The 22,134-nt window shown below is 36.9% G+C and overlaps 1 protein-coding gene across 1 annotated transcript; it reads right to left on the bottom strand.

The window, feature by feature from the left end:
• Positions 1-102: 102 nt before the first annotated feature.
• On the bottom strand, positions 103-20,946 carry col28a1b (collagen, type XXVIII, alpha 1b). The gene is made up of 36 exons (XM_026283246.1): positions 20,838-20,946; positions 20,581-20,709; positions 20,012-20,149; positions 18,630-19,195; positions 17,092-17,112; positions 16,633-16,692; positions 16,501-16,554; positions 16,370-16,414; positions 16,245-16,271; positions 15,860-15,904; positions 15,730-15,774; positions 13,870-13,923; positions 13,344-13,412; positions 12,718-12,786; positions 12,570-12,638; positions 12,312-12,380; positions 12,159-12,227; positions 11,671-11,739; positions 11,507-11,575; positions 11,336-11,407; positions 11,169-11,237; positions 10,640-10,711; positions 10,451-10,519; positions 9,578-9,646; positions 9,433-9,501; positions 9,224-9,292; positions 9,058-9,126; positions 8,852-8,920; positions 8,679-8,747; positions 8,302-8,382; positions 8,112-8,147; positions 4,147-4,183; positions 3,492-4,046; positions 2,956-3,026; positions 1,518-1,716; positions 103-1,431 (listed from the first exon to the last, which is right to left on the bottom strand). Exons 3-36 carry the CDS (start codon positions 20,124-20,126, stop codon positions 1,259-1,261), a joined length of 3,363 nt encoding a protein of 1,120 aa, XP_026139031.1. The 5' UTR covers positions 20,127-20,149; positions 20,581-20,709; positions 20,838-20,946; the 3' UTR covers positions 103-1,258.
• Between the last annotated feature and the right edge of the window lie 1,188 nt (positions 20,947-22,134).

Consider the following 22,134-nt stretch of genomic DNA (forward strand, 5'->3'; position numbering starts at 1 on the left):
AACAGAAAATGTACAAATAAAAACTAATTCAAAATATTAATAAAAACTATTATAGTATCTCATTGATATTAAAATAACACTGATCAGAAACAAATCTGTTATGTTGAATATTTAATGTCAAATTCAGTTTCAATCTACTCAAACATACAGATACTTACATAAGAAAACATGATTTATCCAGTTTGATTAAATCCCACCTTACATTTTATTCTTGTTGAATATTCTGTTTGACTCAGAAATGCATCATTTTACCTTAAATAGTTTGCATACATTGTTTCATAATGAAATAAGTGTTTAACATAAGTCATTTTGTTTTGTTTGATATAGCATAAACACTTAAATTAAAATGACAGATTTTTAAATGTAAATATATACTGTATTGTTTAACTATATTTTCAGTTAGTCTGGACTACAATTAAAAACAAATGTTTTTCAGTTTATTTTTTAATAAAGTAAAATTGTTTCTTCTCTCAGCAGCATAATAGCAGTATTTGCATGCCTGAATATAAAAATTCTAAAAAATGTAAATATTAAAAAAAGTCAAAATAGAGTCATATGTATATAGGAGTTGTGTACATTATAGTGTGACTTGTGCATATCGTCTGAGATTACTCAAAACATAAGGATGATGAATCTGTTTTTAATGATCTTTCTCTGCTGTGCAGATTTTATGATCTTGTTTCATGACAGTATTTCACACATCACCTGCCATCTTTCAGATACAGGTACAGATTCAGCACTAATCATGAACAAAACAGCACCAGTGAGCTTAAACACAGTTAAACCACAATACAAATACAACAAACATTATTAAAAAAAACCTGCAAAGATGCTTAATGTGACCAAAAACTAGTTTACATGAGAACATTTGATTTTTAAAAGATTACAGACTGTTTTTCTGTTGAATTATATTTTTTCATTTCCTACATCAAGAAATAGTATTTTTGCTCAAAATAATGTCTGAATATCAGTGCATTGTCTCTGAGCCAGAATTATTCCTAATCAAGAATTATTAATACATTTCTTTCAAATAAAAATGCTTTTTGGTTAATTTAGACATTTTTCATTGTGACTTAACCTTGTGTAAATACTTCTTGTGGCCACTATATATGCAAATAAGGCATTTGTAGATTGTTCAAGTTTAGTTTTTTAAAATGTTTATTATTTAAAATGTTGAATATTAAAAGTTTGTGTATAAAGAGCCCTCTTAGCTTCATGTCTTTCTGTAGTATCAGGTTCAGTGCTCTAATTATAAGACTTACATTTTCACACAGGATTTTCTGCAGGCCAGTTGAGTGTCAAACTGGTTTTTGTTGCCTTGGCAACCTCCAAACCAGAACTGAGCACATGAATTGGCTTTTGGATCAAAATACCATTTAACAACATAGTCTCGACACGGACCGGGATCCAGAGGCTGTAGGCATCGCTCGTCTGACACAAGAGAGAGAAAACATGATTTATAGGAAGTCAGAATTGCAGTTATTGTTTGCATCGTACCACATTTGAGCAGCATTTACCTGCAGTAAAATCATCCTGTATGAGCAGTGGTGGCTCAGTCGTGTATGTGTCCTGTTTGGGCCAGTCCAATGACGTGAGAGAGAAATCTGGGAGGAGATTCAGCTCTTCTCTTTCCAAATAAGGTCGTATAGTGCCTTTAACGTCAGTGCCCTCCACTTTGGGATCATAGTAGGGGAACAGTTCTCCAACTGCAACTGGCTGATTGATTACGTTTAATAATGTTCATATGTGTTTAGAGTACATAAAAATAAATACCATTGACTGTTTTGTTTTAAGTAGTGCTGTCAAACAATTAATCGATTAATTTGTTTACATAATACAGTTATATGTGTGTGTAAACTGTGTACATGTATTGTGCATAAAAGTACAGACACATGCATGTAAATATTTAAGAAAAAGATGTTGTTTTATATATATTATATATTCTATGTGAGAAAAAATTTATGTATAAATTTGTAACTATTTAAAGAAATATATACTGTATGAATGTGTATTTATATGTACATAATAAATATACACAGTACACATATATAACGTAAACAAAAACTTTAATTTTGGATGTGATTAATCGTTTGACAGCACTATATATATATATATATATATATATATATATATATATATATATATATATATATATATATATATATATATATATATGTATATATATATATATATATACTCCAAAAATTGTAGTCTCTCTCTTAACATGAAGTCATTAAAAAAGCATGCAAAACAATTATTAGAAAAAATTGTGCTTAATTTTATAATAAAGAAATAATAATAATAAATGTATAATAAAAATGCCACACTGCAGAGTTATGTAATTTAAATAGAATAAGTACTAGCATTTTTCAGAAAACATCATGTAGCTTTTAAATCAAATATGCTTTTTAGTTACATCATGTTTTTCAAAACTGAAGCGTCAGTCTCAATTAATATAAAAACTAATAATAAAATATAAAAATGTAATTTAAAACTGCACATGTAATAATAATTAGGAAAAGTATTACTTCTTCATTTTAGCAAACAAATTAATATTAAATAAATGTGATTGCAGAACTTCTATTTTAATTTAAATGCTTTTATTTGATTAAAATTATATTTCTAATCTAAACTTCTAAAATAGAATTTAAATAAAAAAAATAAATGATATTTAATTAATATGCCCAAAACGTTGTTTTATGAATATTTTTAGATCAAATATGTCTTTTACATACATCATGTTTCTTAAACTGAAGCAATTAAATATAATCTCAATTAATATAAAACTAAAAACAAAATCTAAAAAACTGCATGTGTAATAATTAGAAAATATTATTTGTAAATTATAATTTATATATAGTAAAAAAAATTATTAATTAATAAAATCTAAATTCTATTTTATTAATATACCCAAAACATCATGTATAACTAATGCTGAAGAGTGTGAGAGCTTACCTTGGAGGTAGTGCTGAATATCAATCCATCAGTGTTCTCACAGATCTCTAGAAGCAGTTTACTTTCCACTTCTAGACCACAGAGACAAAAACATGCATTTCACTACTGTATCTTAGGCAGGTGAAAGTCATGGGTTTGCTGTATTTTGGTAAAAAAATTAATTAATAAATAAATCATTAAGCCATTAAACTTTAAACTGTTGCTTCATACTAGTCATAATTCATAAAAACGCTTCACACAATGAAAAATCCATCTCCTGTTGTCCTCCTCTCACATCAAAATAAACACAAATATTTGTTTAGAACAGTTTCACTTGTGACTTGTGCAGATTTCTCTCCTGATTTCAGCTAATTTAAATTTTTGGGTGAACTATTCCAGAAATACTCCCAAAGACATGATTCCTATGTATTTCCCTCCAAAATTTCATATGTGAATGATTCTGAGCCTATGCCCTATCCTTGCCATGAAAACTTTTGACATTTGACTACTTTTTGATACATATATTAGTTCTTTTTTCTGCAAATCAGCAAACATACCAGGAAGCACTCTGAAGTCCTCTACGGAAAACACGTGCTCTTCGGTGGGCGGCGACGCTATTGACTTCAGCTCCTGCTTAAAATCATCATAGATGGGGTCGCTTTGATTCACCACTCCTATAGCCAACATGGTGATATTGGCTGAATGGGCCTCTCTGACCGCATCCTCCAGCTTCACCGTGTCCCGATGATCTGTCTGGCCATCTGTAATAACCACAGCCACTTTCTTCACACCGGGCCGAGCAAAGCGGAAGATCTCATTGGCCTTTCTGATGCCACTTCCTGTGTAAGTGCCCTCCCCAATGTAGGGCATCCTGCGCACGGCTGCTTTCACTTCATCACGACTCAAGCGCTCTTGTAGGCTTGTGATAACCAGGTTAATGTGGCTGTAGAGAACCACGCCAACACGCGTGACCTCCGGACTGACTGACACACGGTCAATCAAGGTATTCACAAAGTCCTTAATGATCTCAAAGTTTTCCGGGCCGACGCTCTCAGAGCTGTCAATCACAAACATTAGCTCCAGAGGCCGTACTCTGCAGATCCGACCACAGCCTGACAAATGATAAGAAATCATTCCAGCCAAATCAGTTTTTGTGTGATTTACTACAAAGCAATCCAATTAAGCAAAAATATCTACATTTTGAATACTTACCACAAATAGATCGGATTAAGCTGATTATTTCTTCTCTCTACAAAATACATAAAAATCGTATTGAAGCGCTCCATTTCTGTTTCACACTAGCTAGTAGTACTGTTATTGTAGAATTATTTATATACTGTACTATAATTATGTTCATTTATAGAATTAGCTGTTTATTTATATATTTTTTTCATTTTCATTTTGATTTAAGTTCGAGTAATTTTGTTATTTATAAGCTTTAATCTATTATTACTTTACTAATTTTAGTATTTAACCTTATTTGAACAAAATTTTTTTTAATCTAAGTATTTTGTATTATTTCAGTTTTTTTTCAGTTATATAAAGCATAATATATAGCCGGAGACCCGGCAGCTCAGTGGCGGTACAGCAACCGTGGCGACGGAACATGACGTCTCCGTTCCCTCATTCAGGGAACGAGGGTTACCATACATAACCAAGACGTTCCATTTCAGTCGGTCACTCTCGACGCCACGTCGGTGACTGACGAAATTGGGATCCCTACCAAAATGCCATGGGTGCAGCCACTTCCAGTGACCTTTGCGAGCCGCCTGCATCCTTATTAGGTGTAGGCCAGGGCTTGGAACAAGTAGTTCCACTCACCGCTGTCAAAGCACTACATTCCTGGGTGATATTGGATAACACTGGGAAAACATACCTGTTCAGCTTGGAACAGGGATGCTACGGAAGCCCCTTCCTTCCCGAAGGAGTTTTCGGGAGCAAATACACATATAGCATCCTAGTGTATATGGAGAAATTTGAGGTGATTAAAACCCTTTTGGAAAGGCAGAAGTCTGCCAGGGAAACACGGGCTCTAAGGCTATACCGTGGAACGATACACATACGAGTACTGCTTAGGTCTCAATATGGAACCCAGTCTTCCATGGTTCTCAAGGATTCATCATGAAGGCCTGGCAACGGACGTTCCGCTACGTCCAGCTGCCTAGGGAGATGGAGGATCTCAACAGGGTCTACTGTATGGACACTCTGGAGCAGTTTTAGCAAGCCGACACTAACTCTCAGTGCCACTACCTATTGAGAACACAGGAAGACACCGGCTATACACGAAGGCTATAGATCCTAACGAACGTGTTAGGGTTCACCCAGCCCGCAGCTCTACAAATATCTGTCAGCGAGATGCCATGAGCCAGCGCCCAGGTGGAACAAGCACTTCTAGTTGAGTGAGCTCACAACCTGAACTGGCAGGGAACACCATGTGCCTGATAAGCCAGGATTATAGAATCTACAATCCAGTGAGCCATCCTCTGCTTAGAGATGGCATTCCCCTTCTGCCGGCCTCCATAACAGACAAAGAGCTGGTCTGAGGTCCTGATGCTTTGTGTCCAGTCTATGTAGCATCTCAATGCCCGGACGGGAAAGAGCAAAGCCAGGGCTGGGTCTGTCCCTCCAGGGGCAGTGCTTGCAGGTTCACCAATTGGTCTTCGAAGGGTGTAGTGGGAGCCTTTGGGATTACCTGGGAATCAGCCGGCCCAAACTCTAGGCACAAAATGTTGACCGAAATGCATGCAGGTCCCCTACCCTCTTGATGGAGGCCAGTGCAAGCAGGAGCAGAGTTTTCAATGAAAGAAACTTTAGCTCAACTGAATGCAAAGGCACAAATGGGCCCTGCTGTAGTGATTTAAGCACTAGAGTCAGGTCCCAAGAGGGTATTGAGGGAGGCCGGGAAGGATTTAACCTCCTGGCCCCTCTAAGGAAGCACTAGCACGTGCTTGCCTCGTAAGTGACCTTTGAGACGGTTTAAAACAAGACACACTGCTAACAACTCTAGGAAATTGATGTGCTAATACAGCTGCGGGCCCATCCAAGCTCCTGAGACTGCATGCCCATTGTACGTGCCACCCCAGCCGGTGGTGGAGGCATCCGTATAAACCGCAGCATGCCTGGAGAACTGTTCTAGGGGCACGCACGATCTGACCATGGGGTGAGGGTTTGGCGACAGGTCGGTGTAACTTGGACCCGGTAAGTGCTGCTCTTCCACGCCCACATCAAGACTCGGCCATGATGCCACTGCTTGAACGGTCTCATATGTAACATGCAGAGTGGTGTTAATGCCGACCGAGGCCACCATATGCCCCAGGAGCCTGACAGAGTTTCAGTGGGCTCACTTTCCTGCCCTTGAATGTATTCAAGCAGGCTAGCACAGACCGCACACATTCCTCTGTGAAGCGTGCTGTCTGTTCGACCGAATCCAACTCCATTCCGTGAAAAGAGATCCTCTGAGTCGGTGAGAGAGTTTGCTCTATTCCCAGTTGACCCGAAGGCCAAACAGGCTCAGGTGCTGGAGCACCAAGTCCCTGTGCTCACACAACTGACCTCAAGATTGTGCTAGTATCAGCCAATGTCTAGATTGTTGAGAATGCGAACACCCTACTCTCTGAGGGGAACAAGAGCCACCTCCTCGACTTTAGTGAAAACACAGGGAGACAGGGACAGCATGAAGGGCAGGACCTTGTACTGATATGCCCGTCCTTCGAACGCAAACTAAAGAAAAGGTCTGTGGCGTGGAAGTATGGATACATGGAAGTACGCATCCTTGACGTCGATCACTGCAAACCAAACTTGGGGTCGGGTGCACCCGAAAATGCATTCTGCGTCAACATCTTGAACGGTAGCCAATGAAGGGCCCGATTCAAAACTCACAGATCCAAGATCGGTCGAAACCCACCACCTTTCTTGGTTTCAATGAAGTAAGGAATGTAAAACCCCGTCCTCATATTGGCTGTAGGGACCAGCTCTATTGCGTCCTTCACCAGTAGGACTGCGATCTCTGCCCCTCTTTTGTTGAGTAATTTGGTACCCGGCCCTACTCCGGGGGAGGGAGTGGTGCATTCACCTTCTCCCGAAGAGCAGATCCCTCCATCTCTGGGTCGTCTGTCTCAGGGGCGCATGTTCTTTCGTTTGCCACCAGGTTTGGCGGGGGCCAGGACAGGCGGGGTGGCCCGCCCATGCCCGGCTCCACAGTGCTGCTTTACCAGACATGTGAAGCTGTGATCGTGACCATCACCTGATGCCAGGTAAAGACTGCATCCAGAAATGCACGGGTGAAACGGCATCCTTACAAGGACGACCCGACACTTTATAAAGAGGCACCCTTGAAGCTCTTTTAGAGGAAATTTCTCTTTTGGAAATGCTCTTTTAGTGCTGAGGCGCACAGGGGAGATGGCCACTTGCAACACAACAGGGGGTAGTGGAGCCTGAAGTGTGCAATCCGCTTGACACTGGAACGACCACCTTGACAACACAGAAAGCTTCCAAAAGCATGCTGAACTAGCAGTTCACTGTCGACACAGCAGAGCAGAACGATACTGTCGCTCAGCTCCGAAGCGAAAAGCTGGTATGCATTGCACCTGCTGCCTTCTTATCCTCATGCCGTGATCAGCGGCAGCTGGATGCAGTAATTGCATGCAAATGTGCATTGGCTCGTTTAGTTTACACTCGAAGTAAGATTGGTCTATCGAAGCGAACGTGACGTCGAGAGTGACCGACTGAAAGGTAACTACGATTATTGGAATATGTTTTAATAAGAAAATACTATTGAGTCTTTTTATTTAAACAACAACAAAAATCCCATTTAATTATTTGTATTGAAACCGTTCAGAAATTGAAATAACTAGTAAATTTCACAAATAATTACAAGTAAATCATACACCAATTTTCAGATGACCAAAATGAGCAGTAAGCACTGTGTGAAATACTATATCCCATAATGCAATGCACTGGACTTTACGTTCCACTTAAATTATTAAACCAAACTCCCAAAAGTCAAATAAGTTTTACTTATTATAATATAATATTGCTTATAATATTGCAATTTATTTATTTATTACAATTGGCCCGAGGTCATACAACAACAGCATAATATTTTTGTATTATTTTTTATTTATTTATTTATTTATTTTGCTCTCAAACAAATTAACTCTTTATGGACATGTACGTACCGTGAGACCAGGTTCTCCTTTTGTTCCTGTCTTACCCTGTGATTATAAAACACAATCTTCAGGTATGTTAAATGTAGTTAAATCATGTTTGATGAGCAATTAAGCAATGCTTGTCATAATACTTTTAAATTAAAAAGTAAGTCTCGCATGAATGATTGATGATCAGATTTTCCTTTTCAGTTCTTCTCACCGGTGGTCCAGTAGACCCTGGTTCTCCCTGGCTTCCTCCGTCTCCTTTACGTCCTTGAGTGCCGGGTAACCCACGATTCCCCTGCAACAGAGTAGTCACATCAAAGGAGCTTTAAACTCACAGTTTTGGTCATGTTTTCAAGTCTGACGTGATGCAACATTTTTATTTGCATGTAAGTGCATATACTGTAAGTTTGGCATTATAAATCAGCAGTTTTGTGAAAAATAGTGGCAAATGTTTAATTTTGTGTTTGATGGAAGATAGAAAGTCCTGGGAAAATATGAGGGTGAGTAAATATAACTGTGTGAAGGATTCCTTTAATCCTTGCTGTATGAAATATAAATGCTTGATAGTATTGGCCATAGGATTCTCCTCACCTTCTGCCCCGGCAAACCCTCCCCGGGAAACCCTCTTGGCCCCTGTAAACCCTGATATCCAGGATCACCCTGTATGAAAACAAAATACATGTGAATTAAACAGTTTGAATATTTCACTGTAATGTGTTTCCATGAATACTGTATCCTGTTGATAAGCCTCAGATTCCTGTGACCTTTGGTCCTTGTATGCCCTCTCCTGGTAATCCTGGAGGACCAGTTGGACCAGTCTGACCAATGGAGCCCTGCAGACCACAAAATAACCTCAGAGCACACCTAAACATGTCTGCAAACACATCTAATAACACATTCAGCAGTGTATTATCGAATCATGGAGTGTTGATTGTGATATGCATACAAGTATTCCACATATATCTCCTACCTTTGGGCCCATTTGCCCAAGACCTGGCGCTCCTTCAGGCCCTGGGGAACCTGGAGGGCCTCGATCCCCCTGTGATAGAACATATCAATTCATCAAATGCTTTTATTTTATTTTATTCAAATGTGTGCATTTTCTGAAGAACATTGGTGTTAAGCAAGCACCTTACCTTTGGTCCAGGTAAACCTGTTCCCTCTGGCCCAGTCTCTCCGGTAAGACCTGGCAGACCTGGTTGCCCCTAGATCACATGGGCCGAAATATATTGTACAGTATATGGTTTAAATTATACTGTTACATTCCCAGTTGGTATGTCAGATTAAATACAGACTGTATAAATGTATCATTTGCATGAATAATATTATTTGTAATGATGTTTACAGGTGGGCCGGGATAGCCTTCTCCCTTCAGCCCTGGAGGTCCAATGGGTCCATGTAACCCGATTTCACCCTAAAGACAGACGAAAAGCATTATCTTAATAAAAAAAACAACAACATTACAGGTTTTTACTAGGGCATCACTTTACCTTCGGCCCTGCAATGCCTATCCCTGGTTCTCCAGCAGGACCTGCTGGACCAACCGGCCCCTGATCTCCCTACAGGAAGATGAACATGCTATTGAGATCTCCTGATCAATTACATACACATACTGTAAGCCCAAACAGTATATAGAAGTTAACTTCTACATCACATAAACTCTTTCAGTTGTCAAACAGCATTAAACTAAAACAGGCCTTTACTAAAAAAAAACATAAAATAACACTTAATTTGAACATTTATTCTCCTTATCTAGGCCTTTGCAAAACATACCCAATTTCCAAAGTTAACAAGACAATTTTTTTAATTTTTTAAATGAAATTCAATTAACGCAGATATTTGAGTTTAAATTAAGCACACTATTAAGTTACTGTAATGATCAACAGAACTCATCAATGTCTGCAAACTAAAAATTTAAATGATTACAATATATTTTATTTTAACTTGAAACCATCCATTTATATATATTTATATTTATTGTGTTAAACAGCCCCCTAAATAATTTTTAGAGTGAAGTTTAAAGAAGCAGAAATGTGTCTTAAAGGGCAGTTCACCCAAAAATGAAAATTCTGTCCATTGACTTCCATAGTAGGCATAGTAGGAAAAAAAAAAATACTATGAAAGTCAGTGGTAACCACCAACTGTTTGATTACCAGCAATCTTCAAAATATCTTCTTTTAAGTACAACATAAGAAAGCTTCTCATACAGGTTTGGAACGACGTGACGGTGAGTAAATTATAACAGAATTTAGTTTTCTGGGTGAACTGTCCTTTTAATTTTCATAACTAACTCAGTAAAAAAAATACTTTTTATTTAATTTTTTATACAGCTTGTTTTTAACCTGAGTATTTCTCAAATGTACCTTTGGTCCTGGTATTCCCCGTCCTGGAGGCCCAGAAACACCTGGAACTCCAACAGTCCCTGGTTCTCCCTATTTTCAATGAAAGATACTGTTATTTAATAGATTTTAAGTGAATGCTAGCAATGACAGAGTCAAAGGTCTTGACGTGTTTTTTTTTTTTTTTTGTAAATATGAATGGATTGTTTTCACCTTTGCCCCTGCAGGCCCAACTGGTCCCAATGTTCCTGGTTGGCCTCGGGGGCCCCTCTCCCCTCGAACCCCCTGTTTGAGAAGAGACAGCCTATTCAATATATATGTGAAGGGAGAGTTCACCTAAAAATGTGTGGTACTGTCGTGAACGTGCATAGAAAACTGACATGAAGAAGAAGTTGAATAAATTGTTGAATAAATGTATTTTTGTTTTCTCGTAACTTCAAAATTACGGTTGAACCACTGATGCCAAATTTGCTATTTTAAACAATATTGTTACTACCTTTTCTGATCGTGGTAGTAACTTTGATGTCTATGGAGGGTCAGAAAACTCTCAGATTTCATCAAAAATATCTACATTTGTTTTCTGAAGATGAATGAAGGTCTTATGGGTATGTAAAATGTTTCAGGTGAACTAAACTTTTAAAGTGAGATTGCCTCCCCTGTAGATCCTGTAATGTAACGTATACAATAATGTTTTAATTTTCAGTTTTGTCTGAAGAATCAATAAAGCACATCCATACAGTACCTTTTCTCCAGGCAGGCCTCTTCCAGGAGGTCCGTCTGGTCCTCTAGGTCCTGGTAAGCCTATATCACCCTAAATTAAACAAGATAGTTTACAGTATATTATAAGATATCAAATATTTTTTTTATGTAAAGCTATCCCTCACTAACATGCATTAAGAGCATTCTGACCTTCAGTCCCATGGCTCCATCTTCTCCCGGTACACCTGCTTCACCAGGTAAACCTCGTAATCCAGGTACACCCTACAGCATCAACCCATAAACACAACTCTGATTTCACTATTTGATACTTTATTCTGTTCTTTTATGTCATGTCACAGCTTAGTTGAAATGACAACTCACTTTGGGTCCTGGTTCTCCAATTCCTCTTTCTCCAGGGGCTCCACGTTCTCCAGGGAAACCCTGTTCTCCCTGAGAGGAAACAGAACATAAGCACGGGATCGATAGATAGACAGACAGTCAGACAGACAGACAGGTCAATGGATGTTTGTATGGTGCTGTTTTACCTTTGGTCCAGTGAGTCCTATCCCAGGATTCCCTTTTTGACCAATAGGACCAGCTGGTCCCTGATTCCCCTTTAGATATAAAAATAAGGGTGACAATTAGGAAAAGAAGTGGTGGGCTTGGGTCTTCTGGTGGTTCGTCAGAAATGTATTGTGGTTACTAGTGTCTTATGGCTGATTTCCAGCATATTTCTAGTGGTTGCTTTGGTCTTTTGTCTGGCTAACTTGACATTTCTTGTAGGTTTTCTAGTAGTTGCAAATGGCTTTATTTGCATGTTTCTATTCATTTAGAAAAGGAATAGCACACTTCTTCCAGCAAGCTGCATGATTTCAGGAATCATTCGTGTCTGAAGCACAAACCATGCATGTTTTTTAGAGTTTAATTAGATGATGTATGATCACTACAAATAATGAAGCTTGTGTCAGCTACTGTAGCACCACTAGTAGAGAAACACTGGTATCAAAATCCAAAACCAGAAAATAATAAATACTTTCTCTCCTTGAATCCCTCTTCCAGGCATTCCTGATGGTCCAGCTGATCCAGGAGGTCCTGCACCGCCCTACAAGGATGCATTCAGGGGCCAAATTAAATGCATAATAGCCTTTTACATAGACAAGTAAGGTCTCACACAACTGTGACATACCTTTTCACCTTTAATTCCATAACCTGGGGGTCCACGTCCACCTTTAGCACCAACATATCCACGGTCACCCTAAGACACAAACATAATAACACATTCAAAAGTGATATATAAATGTATTTGTTCAGGTACTTTATTGGCATCGTTGCTTCCATGGAGATCATTTAACATACATGGAACGTTTCCATTCAACAAAAGGCTCCTTATAATAGGAAACAGTTCTTTAGGTTATTAAAATGTTCTACAACTAAAGCTGCTCACCTTGGGCCCAGGAAGTCCTTCGCCTGGAGCTCCTGGGTTCCCCTGTGCTCCTGGTAAACCTGGAGGACCCTTCATTGATGCATGTATCATTACATCATAATAATCTATAGATGCATGTTTAAAAGTCATATTAGCTGTTTTTACTTACAGGTTGTCCTGGCTGACCTATGCCGACCTGACCAGGAAGACCTGATCTTCCTGGGTTCCCTTTGTCTCCCTAGAACAACCACACCACAAGCACATTTAAGAGATCATAAAAACTGAATAAAATACACTGCATGTACTGTAGGTTCTTACACTGTGATGTGGAAAACGTATTTATAAAAGCATAAAAGTCAAAACAACACATAGAAAAGAAAAATTGTGAATTATATCTCTCTTTATACTGTAGTAAAAACAGTAATATTGTGAAATATTATTACAATTTCAAATAACTGTTTTATATTTAAATATATTTTAAAATGTAATTTATTCCTGTGATGCAAAGCTTTCAGCATCATTACACCAGTTTTCAGTGTCACATGTTCCTTTAAATCATTGTAATATGCTGATTTGCTGCTAAAGGAACAATTATTATTATCCTCAATGTTGAAAACAGTTGTGGTCTGTAAAATAAATTGTGAAACAATTTTTACAAATGTTTTGATGAATAGAACCTTTGAAGGACAGCGTTCATTTGAAAATGAAAATCTTTTGTAACATTATATGTATTAGTCAATTCAATGCATCCTTTTGAAATGTATTAATTTCTTTTAAAAGTCCTGAGAAGTTTACCTTTGGACCAGGAAATCCGACTCCAATTTCTCCTGGTGGGCCAGATGCACCAATCGGCCCTCGATCACCCTGGGAACAATCTGAAGGTCAGTGATTCATTTGGATCTTCATATGTATTTAAAGTTAATGTAAATTTAAAGCTGATATTTTTTCTGCTAAATATCAGTCATCCTGGGTACATTTAACATTGCTACTTTTACTTTAAGTCGTCATATTCATAACAACAGTCTACGGTTAAAATGAGGTATGGTGAAAGGGTTCAATACATGTATATTCCAAGCAACCTTTATAGAGCATAAAGGCACCCATTGTGTCTAACAGTTAAGGTTTTTTTTAGATTTGAATGTGCTATTATATATTTGTCAGATTTTCAAGGCACTCTTTGTTAAAGATTCTTGGCCAAACGCGAAAATGCAAAAGATCTGCTTTTAAACCGACATGGAAACATTTCTTAAATGTCATTTCTTTATATCAAATACAAGTTACAGACATCTCACAGGCAAGGGAATTGAAGATTTGAACCTACTTTAGTTCCTGCTGGACCCTCATGTCCCTGGTCTCCTGGAGGCCCTTTCAAACCCTGGTGAAACAACGAAGAAATAGGTTGAGATTTATGTTGAAATTTTACTAAAGGTATATAGTTCAGCCAAAAAAAAATATGTAGATGACTTTGCTTCTTATTCTAAACAGATTTGAACAAATGTAGCATTACATTATTTGGTCATCAATGGATCCTTTGCAGTGAATGGGTGCCGTCAGAATGTGAGTCGAAACAGCTGATAAAAACATCACAATAATCCACAAGTGAAGCTTGTGAAGCTAAAGGTTGTGTTTGTTTGGCTAAATAGTACATAATTCCATTATTTATAATAACACTAAAACATTTTTGCTTGTAAAAAGTGCTTTGAAGTTAAAAATGCCTTATTGATGGATTTGTTTTGTATAAATACACACGTCACAAGACATTATTGATGGACTGGAGTGGTGTGGATTACTTACGGATTACTATAATGTTTTTATCAGATGCTTGGACTCCCATTCTGACGGCACCCATTCACTGCAGAGCATCCATTGGTGAGCAAGTATTTTTAAATTTGTCCAAAGCTGTTCAGATGAAGAAAAATCTTCTTGGATGGGCTGAGGATGAGTACATTTTCAGCTAATTTAATTTTTTTGGTGAACTACTTCTTTTAAAATTCTTCAACCATATGCATAGATGCAGTAAAGACTAATAATAAAACATAGGATGATATGGCATTTTTAGGCTGCTAGACACCTGTTCAAATGTACGGGTTTTGAGGGACTTGACCCAGTCAATCTGAACTATTCTGTCTCTTCACTAATCCCACTGTACAAAGTCATCCTCAGAGAAAGAATAATATCCTGCAAGCCTGGATTCACAGCTTTACATGTGTACATTAGCATAGGATTACGAGCGATCTGCCGATCACATTCCATAAGTGCAGGGTGAGGAAACAGCAACGGACTGCCACCATGTTTGTGATGAGACAACGTGTGATACAACTAATGCATTTAATTTTATAATTATAACAGTACCTATATACTGTATAAAGTATGTTTTAAGTTTAATTAAGCTTATTGTTCTTGTTTACAAATCAACTCTAACAAGTTAGATAAGTTTTTCAGTAAGGTAACAAAATTTGGCAGTCGTCAATTCTGCATTAGAAGTGTTTATTTATAAATAGTGGCATAAAAATTAGTTATATTAATACAAATTTCAGCTCACTGCTCAACATTCAAATATTTGGCTACTGTTTGCTGTAGAAGTTGCAGCACAATTCAGGAACCCCCCAACTCCCCAGCTCTACCTGTCTAGATCTGCTATGGTGTAATTTCATGTATGTTACATGGGGGTTATTTCATATATATGTGGAGCAGCAGTATTTCCTAGCAGATCTATTCCACCAAGACAAAACACATTAACATTGCCACAAATATTGCCATGCTAAACTCTCAGAGAGCTGTCATGACAGAACTGCAGTTATTTATTTTCTGAAAGCATTTATATAATATAATTGTACATATACGGACAAATAATGCAATTATCCTTTATACATAATGCTAACAGTTATATTATAAATGTCAAGAAAAAGAATGATTAAGGGCCACATTGACACATACATTTATTAAATCTGACTGTCTGTGAGATATGTCATAGTTAAAGAAACAATTGATTATTTTTTACTATAATTTCTGGCTTCTCAGGAAAAAAATATTTCCCAATTGTATTTATTTTAGTTAGTTAGTAAGTTCCAAAGTAATTCAATAAGTTTCCCACAATATAAAAAGCAGTGTATATTAATGAATCTGAAACATCAGTGTGGCTTATAATGTGTCGTGTAAATGGTAAATGTTTATACTGTGCCTGCTCTCCTCTGGGGCCCCTCGGCCCTGGAGACCCTTCGGTGCCCTGTGAAATAAAATACAAACTATTTATTAATCATGTATTCTGTAAATTACAATATAAATATTTTAGGTCAGTGCTGAAGACATACCTTATGTCCCCTTTGTCCTGGTGGTCCACAGTTACCTTTATCCCCCTAAAACATTACTCAAGTCTTAGTGATTGCATTGTGGAACAAAATGTGTTAGAAGAGTGATAGTAGCATTAATAATTCCAGTGAGAATTTTGGTTCATTTAAAATTGTATATTTAAATAGAAAATATAATTGATTTAACATTGTATTTTTGATTAAAAAAAAATGCAGCTTTGGTGAGCATAATAAAAATTATCTCTTAATAATATTTTATAAATAATAAATAATAGTTTCTCTTTCTGATCTGACATCATGAGTCATCAAGATCATTCTGTATGTAGCTGTTAATGAATTAATTGCGATAGCATATGTATGTGTCAAAAATAAAACTCTGAGGTTTCACCTTATCACCTTTGAACCCAGGTCTTCCCTGTGGATGAGCAACCAGGAACAGAAACAGCGTTGGTCAGAGAGTCATTGACAACACAGACTCTATAAAGTGATGACTCTATGAAGATGTGATGTTACCTCTGGACCGTTGATTCCTGGAAGACCGGGTGCTCCCGTTTCCCCCTGTAAAACAGGTCAGATCAACTAGTCAACAACAGTAAACTACAGATCTAATAATCATAATTATGGGTTATTATTTTCACTCTCACCCTTGAGCCTTTTTGACCAGGTGTTCCTTCATAACCTTGCTCCCCTTTTTTACCCTAAACAAAGTACAGATTTTTCTCATGAATAACACTAATAAATGAAAATGGCCTCAATTTGATCTCAACGATACTCACAGGAGCTCCTGGGGGACCGCGTTCACCTTTCTCACACAAACACACCTGTGGCCGAGGACACTAGCAGGAGGAATACAACCAACAGGTAGTTCAGTCAGCCTTTTTAAAATTATTGAAATCATTATTCACCCTCATGTCGTTCCAATCTTGTAGGAGTTTTTTTCTTCTGTTGAACACAAAAGATGATATTTCAAATAATGTTGGTAACCAAACGTTTAACGGTATCCATTGACTTCCATAGTAATGCTCCCCCTACTATTGAAGTCAAAATTCTTTAAAATATCTTCTTTTGTGTTTAAAATATAAAAAAAATAAAAATAATAATAACTCAAATACAGGTTTGGAACGACATGAGGGTGAGGCAATGACATTTGGGTTGACTGTCCCTTTAAGAATGAACTTTTGGTATAATATGCTTTGTTTAATCAAGTCAAATATTTGTAATAGTCCGGTACTTACTTCTTTCTTTGCAACTGTTTCCTGAGAAACAAAAATTAAAAATTAAAATGAGAAATAATAATTAGAACACAAATCACAGTACCAAAATTTATAAATTTATCAATTTATTGTTAAATCCCGTGCATGCACGGCATGGGAAACTTGAATGCATTTCTAAGAGGCCTGTATTGTGCGATCACAAACAGTGCTTGACATTTCATAAGAGGCTGCCCCTTCTTTGTTTCTGTGGAAAATCCCCCACACACACTGATGTGTGAATCATGCCTCAGGACAGCAGACTGAACACTGGATCTCAAACCCTCACAAATCAGATTTAGATGCCAACTTTTGAGTTTCCATCATCTGACCCAAAATAACTGCGACATTTCCTGTAGGCTGGAATATAGAAATAGAAAGCAAGACTTTGAATCAAAGCTAAATGAATGAGTGGCATGTCAGCTGGAGTCCATGTGAGAAATGAGTGCAGGGTGTCTATATCGAGATGTTTTGAGCACTTATTACCATGTTGCTTCCCAAATATGCAATATTAGCTGTTTTGGGGTTGTTTGGTGGTTTCTTATTGACCTAAATCACAGGTGTGTGTTGTTCAGCATTTTAAATTGACTTAGAACATGGGTAATTCATGGTTAATATAGTTTATATTTTTAAATGATGTAAAAATCAAGCAGTTTACATTTTAATCAATCTAAAGTATTTTAGATTCAGAATTTTGAATCATCCAAAACTATCAGTTTTTAATTTTCAAATAGTTTCTTTGTGTTTCTTTAAAAAACAAAAATGTATTATTAAAAGGTGCAAAACTTCATACTCCAGAGTATTAGTGAGCCTTTTGTGTTTTTACTTGTTTGTTTTGTTTAGTTCTCTATTTAGGTTTAAGGCTGCACAGATAATATACAAATATGTTAGACATGACTAATATGTTTTAATAATAATTTTATATTAGATTTGTATTATTTTTTTATAAATCTTAATTGGAATAAATTTTCTGTTGCACAGGGTGATTTTGTGTTTTATATATAATAATTATATATTATATTTTTATTATATTTATAGAATTAATTAAATTATTTTTATATAAGATTTTTTATATTCTTAAAACACTTTAATTATAATAAGTCATTAACTAATATCCTTTTAATTCAAAAGGTGATTGTTTGTTTTTGCATAGAAATAATATAAATAGAAGTTATGTGTGTTTTTCAAAAAATAATACAGTTTTGATATATTTTATTATAGTAATTAATAATTTATATTAGCATATTCTGTTCTGTTGCACAAAGTAATAAAATCATGACTTCATTTGATGCAAAATACTGATGTTTCTTAGTAGTGAATGACATGGAGTGCAGGTCTTTTTTATTTATCACATATTTTAAATAAAAAATTTAAATTCAGTATTGATTATTTTTGCTTATTCTATAATTTAATTATGCTATCTGAATGCATCTTTAACTAATTGCTCATTGATTTTGTTATTTTTCTTTACAATATGGGCTCATCATGTCTGATGGGTCTGACGGATGAAGTGAGTGTCTCACGAGCTGCTGCAGGAGCCGTTCCTCCAGCTGGGGGTCAGTGAGGCTGTGGAAGTACTGCTGCGCTGGGCTGCTCGCTATGACCCGCAGTTTGGCACTGTTCATCTTGTCCTTTGCCAAGTTTGATAAACCAATTGCGAAGATCTTAATGTTGTGGCCTTTGGCCTCAGAGACCGCCGTCATGATGTCAGGATTCCGCGGATGGTCGATGGCGTCAGTCATGAGCAGAGCGACCCTCACACTTTGCTCCTCGGTCTCGCTGGTGAAGAGCTGTGTGGCGTTGGATATGGCGTATGTGGAGTACGTTCCCTGGCCGATGTAGATGGCATCCGCCAATCTGCTCAAGAAGACGTCAAGGTCCTGCCAGTCTCTGAAGCGCTGGTCGATATGGACTGAGCTGCTGTAGTAGATGAGTGCCATACGGGTTTTCAGATGCCAGTCAGACATCTGCATCTGTGCCACCCGCTTGCTGAAGGAGCGCACAAACTCCTTCTCTCGATCGAACAGAAGGCCCTTCGCACTCTCTGAGCTGTCCAGGATGAATGCGATCTCTAGTGTGCATAATAACTCTGAAGCCAGAAAAAAACATCAACACACTTTATTGGTTTTGTCAACAAAACTTTCCATTGGACAAAATGTTCTTTATAGTGGAAAATGTTCTTCAGATTAAAAAATGAAATGTACTTGAATTTTTTTTAATTTGTTCACTGAAAGGTTTTAGAGAAACAAAAAATGGTTATCCTGTGGGATTGTTTGGAAAAGCCTGACATATGAAATAATAGCCAGTTTTTTTTTTTTTATGGAACAGTTTTTAGTGAATCCTTAGACAAAATAATATAAAAATGCTTGTGTTTTAATATGTTTGTTTTGAGAAGTGTGTTTTAAGAGAATATTGAGCTCAAAAAGAAGTGAGAAAAGCTCTTTTTTTTCAGACAACCAAACTTAGTAAAAGTATGCAATTTGTTGCAGTATCTGATATTTATATATTGCCAAAAATTCGGATAGCTTGTAATCTAAATCAATGAGATCTTTATAACAGATCTTAATATGACTACTTAAATATGCATATACATATCAGCTGTCACTCTAAATCTCCCAGTAATTTTAGAGTGATAAGTCTGAGACCCCTCATGACAATAAATTAATTTAGCCTTTCCTCTAATTCACATATATTACCATCATAACAATCTGAGAAAAGTTTAGGCTATCTGGTTTGTCTTGAGACTTTTGGACTTTTCCTGAAAAAAAAAAAAGTTACTCTTATTATTGTCTGTTGAGAAACTATTTAGATATTAAAGACATCTAACATAAATTGTTTTATATGCAATACTAAGCAAACACAATAAACAATAGTCTGATACCGAATGAAAGTCTGATGCGTTTACCATTGTCCTGTTTTGTGGTGAGGTTCAGTGATCCTTCAGACTGTCTTCTGTTCTGGCATCTGGCCACAGGTACAAGCAGCCAAAGCAACAGGCACAGAAAAAACCCTTTGGCCATGCTTTCATGCACAGAGATATGACCTTAAAGATAATCAAATAAAAAACCTTCAGACCTTCTGTGCATCGTTAATATGTGTTCATGGTGCATATAGTGCTTTACAAAGACCAACACAGGTACTTTTCTTCTTTGATGAATACACACTTTTAATGGCAGAAGTTCAACCACAAGCTGATCTTTGGACATTTTTGAACAAATGTAATAAAGTATAATAATCAGGTGATGAATCACAACTTGTGCATCAAAACACTTAAAAAAATGGCATGCCTATTATTTACAGATCAAAGATTACTAAAAATGTACAAATACATCATGCAGTAAGGTCAGATGTAATGTTCAATTCTATGTTTAGTTTTGCAATGGATTTCTGAAATGTTTTAAGCAGGTTATAATATCTCAAAATGAGTGAAACTAATATCAGAACAATAATATTAACAAAAGATAAAGGACTTACCTTGCCTGTTATACAAATCTAGGGAGTATCCACATGCTCATGTCTCCTGTGTGGAGCACATTCTGTTCTGACGGACTTCAGTCCTGCGCTGAACAACAGCCCAGCATCACAGTCCCAACAACAGAATGCCTGAATGAACACACACACACACACACACACACACACACACACACACACACACACACACACACACTGTATAGCACAGTACAGCCATAACTCTGGAAAAAACATATATAAATAAAATATAATAAATCAACCTTATTATGTATTTTGATGACGTTGAACAGGAGTCATAAAATGTAAACTCTCTACTCTTTTCTCATGTTTACGTGTTTTGGAGATGAATGCTGAGAGATTGTTTGGAGGACAATAACATTTTCCCCAAAAGCTTCTGTTCCTTGACAACAATTCATATAAATGGCGCCCCCGAGAAATCTGGAAAACATGCAGGAACCTCCTGAGATGTGACTCATCTGAAGTGTTCCAAGACTTTTAAAAAGATAGTTCACCCAAACATATTTCATTAATTACTCATCCTCATGTTGTTCCAAAACTAGCTAGCATGCATTTTTTTTGTGAAACAGAAATTATTATTATTATTTGTTATTATATATAGAAATATGTTTTATATCATTACAAACCTTTAGTAATCACTATTCAAAATAAACTATATTCCATTTCTTAACATTATCACTAAACTTTGCATGACTAAACCTGTAAAGGGCAGTGAAGCTTTGATATTTAAATTTAATGGGGTCATATGATCGTTCTTTTGTGTATTTGGTGTATCAGAATATGTTGACATGCTTTAATGTTCAAAAAAACAAATTCTTTTTCAAATACTGTCCATTATTGTAGGCCCCGCCTCTCTCAAATGTGTAGTTTTCTTCAAAGTCCCTCCTTCCGACAAGCACAGTCTGCTCTGATTGGCCAACTGACCCAGTGCATTGTGATCGACTGGACAACGTGAGCACTCGTAACAAATGTAACGTCCCTTTCCAATAATCACACACTTCATCTTTGTCATAGCAAAGTCAGAATTAACTCCTCTTTTAGGTTCACAAAATGGTCATCCATAAAATGCTTTGCTGCTCTGTTGTATGTAATCTTAAAGATTCCTAAATGCATCTACTTTTATAAGGCCAAATAAAGTGCTTTTGCCTAGACACGGCTGCTTCAACACTAACTGTGTTACTGAAACCACGCCTTCTTTCTTTGCGAACAATTGGGTGGCATTACGCAAATGTTTCAAGTAGGTCTCTGCAGGAAAGTAATGGGAGGTACCAGATCAGGGCGTTTTTACACCATGATACCTGATTGGCTGACGTCATGGGGATGTTAGGTTTAGGGGTGGGGTTGGGTAAGGGGGATCATTTTGATTGCATGATTTAGAAACACCCAGCAGTTTGAAAACACTCACAAGGTGATAAACGCCCACATTTGCTCTGCAGAAGCCTAAGTCTCAAATATTTCCACATAGTGAAATAGACATGTGGGGTGTGTTTGAATGAGGTGTTTTAGGGGGGCGTGGCAGAGTCTTAACTTTTATAAAGA

This window comes from Carassius auratus, chromosome 16 (assembly GCF_003368295.1).
Source record: "Carassius auratus strain Wakin chromosome 16, ASM336829v1, whole genome shotgun sequence".
NCBI classification, from domain to species: Eukaryota; Metazoa; Chordata; class Actinopteri; order Cypriniformes; family Cyprinidae; genus Carassius; species Carassius auratus.

Excerpts from the sequence above, each read along its gene's own strand:
- col28a1b (XM_026283246.1), bottom strand. The coding sequence starts at position 20,126 with ATGGCCAAAGGGTTTTTTCTGTGCCTGTTGCTTTGGCTGCTTGTACCT. Across the intron at positions 4,184-8,111 it reads AAGGAGAACCTGGTCTCACG|AGAGAAGAAATAATCAGCTT; the intron begins GTACGTACATGT and ends TGTATTTTGTAG. Across the intron at positions 3,027-3,491 it reads GGACTTCAGAGTGCTTCCTG|AAGTGGAAAGTAAACTGCTT; the intron begins GTATGTTTGCTG and ends TCTGTGGTCTAG.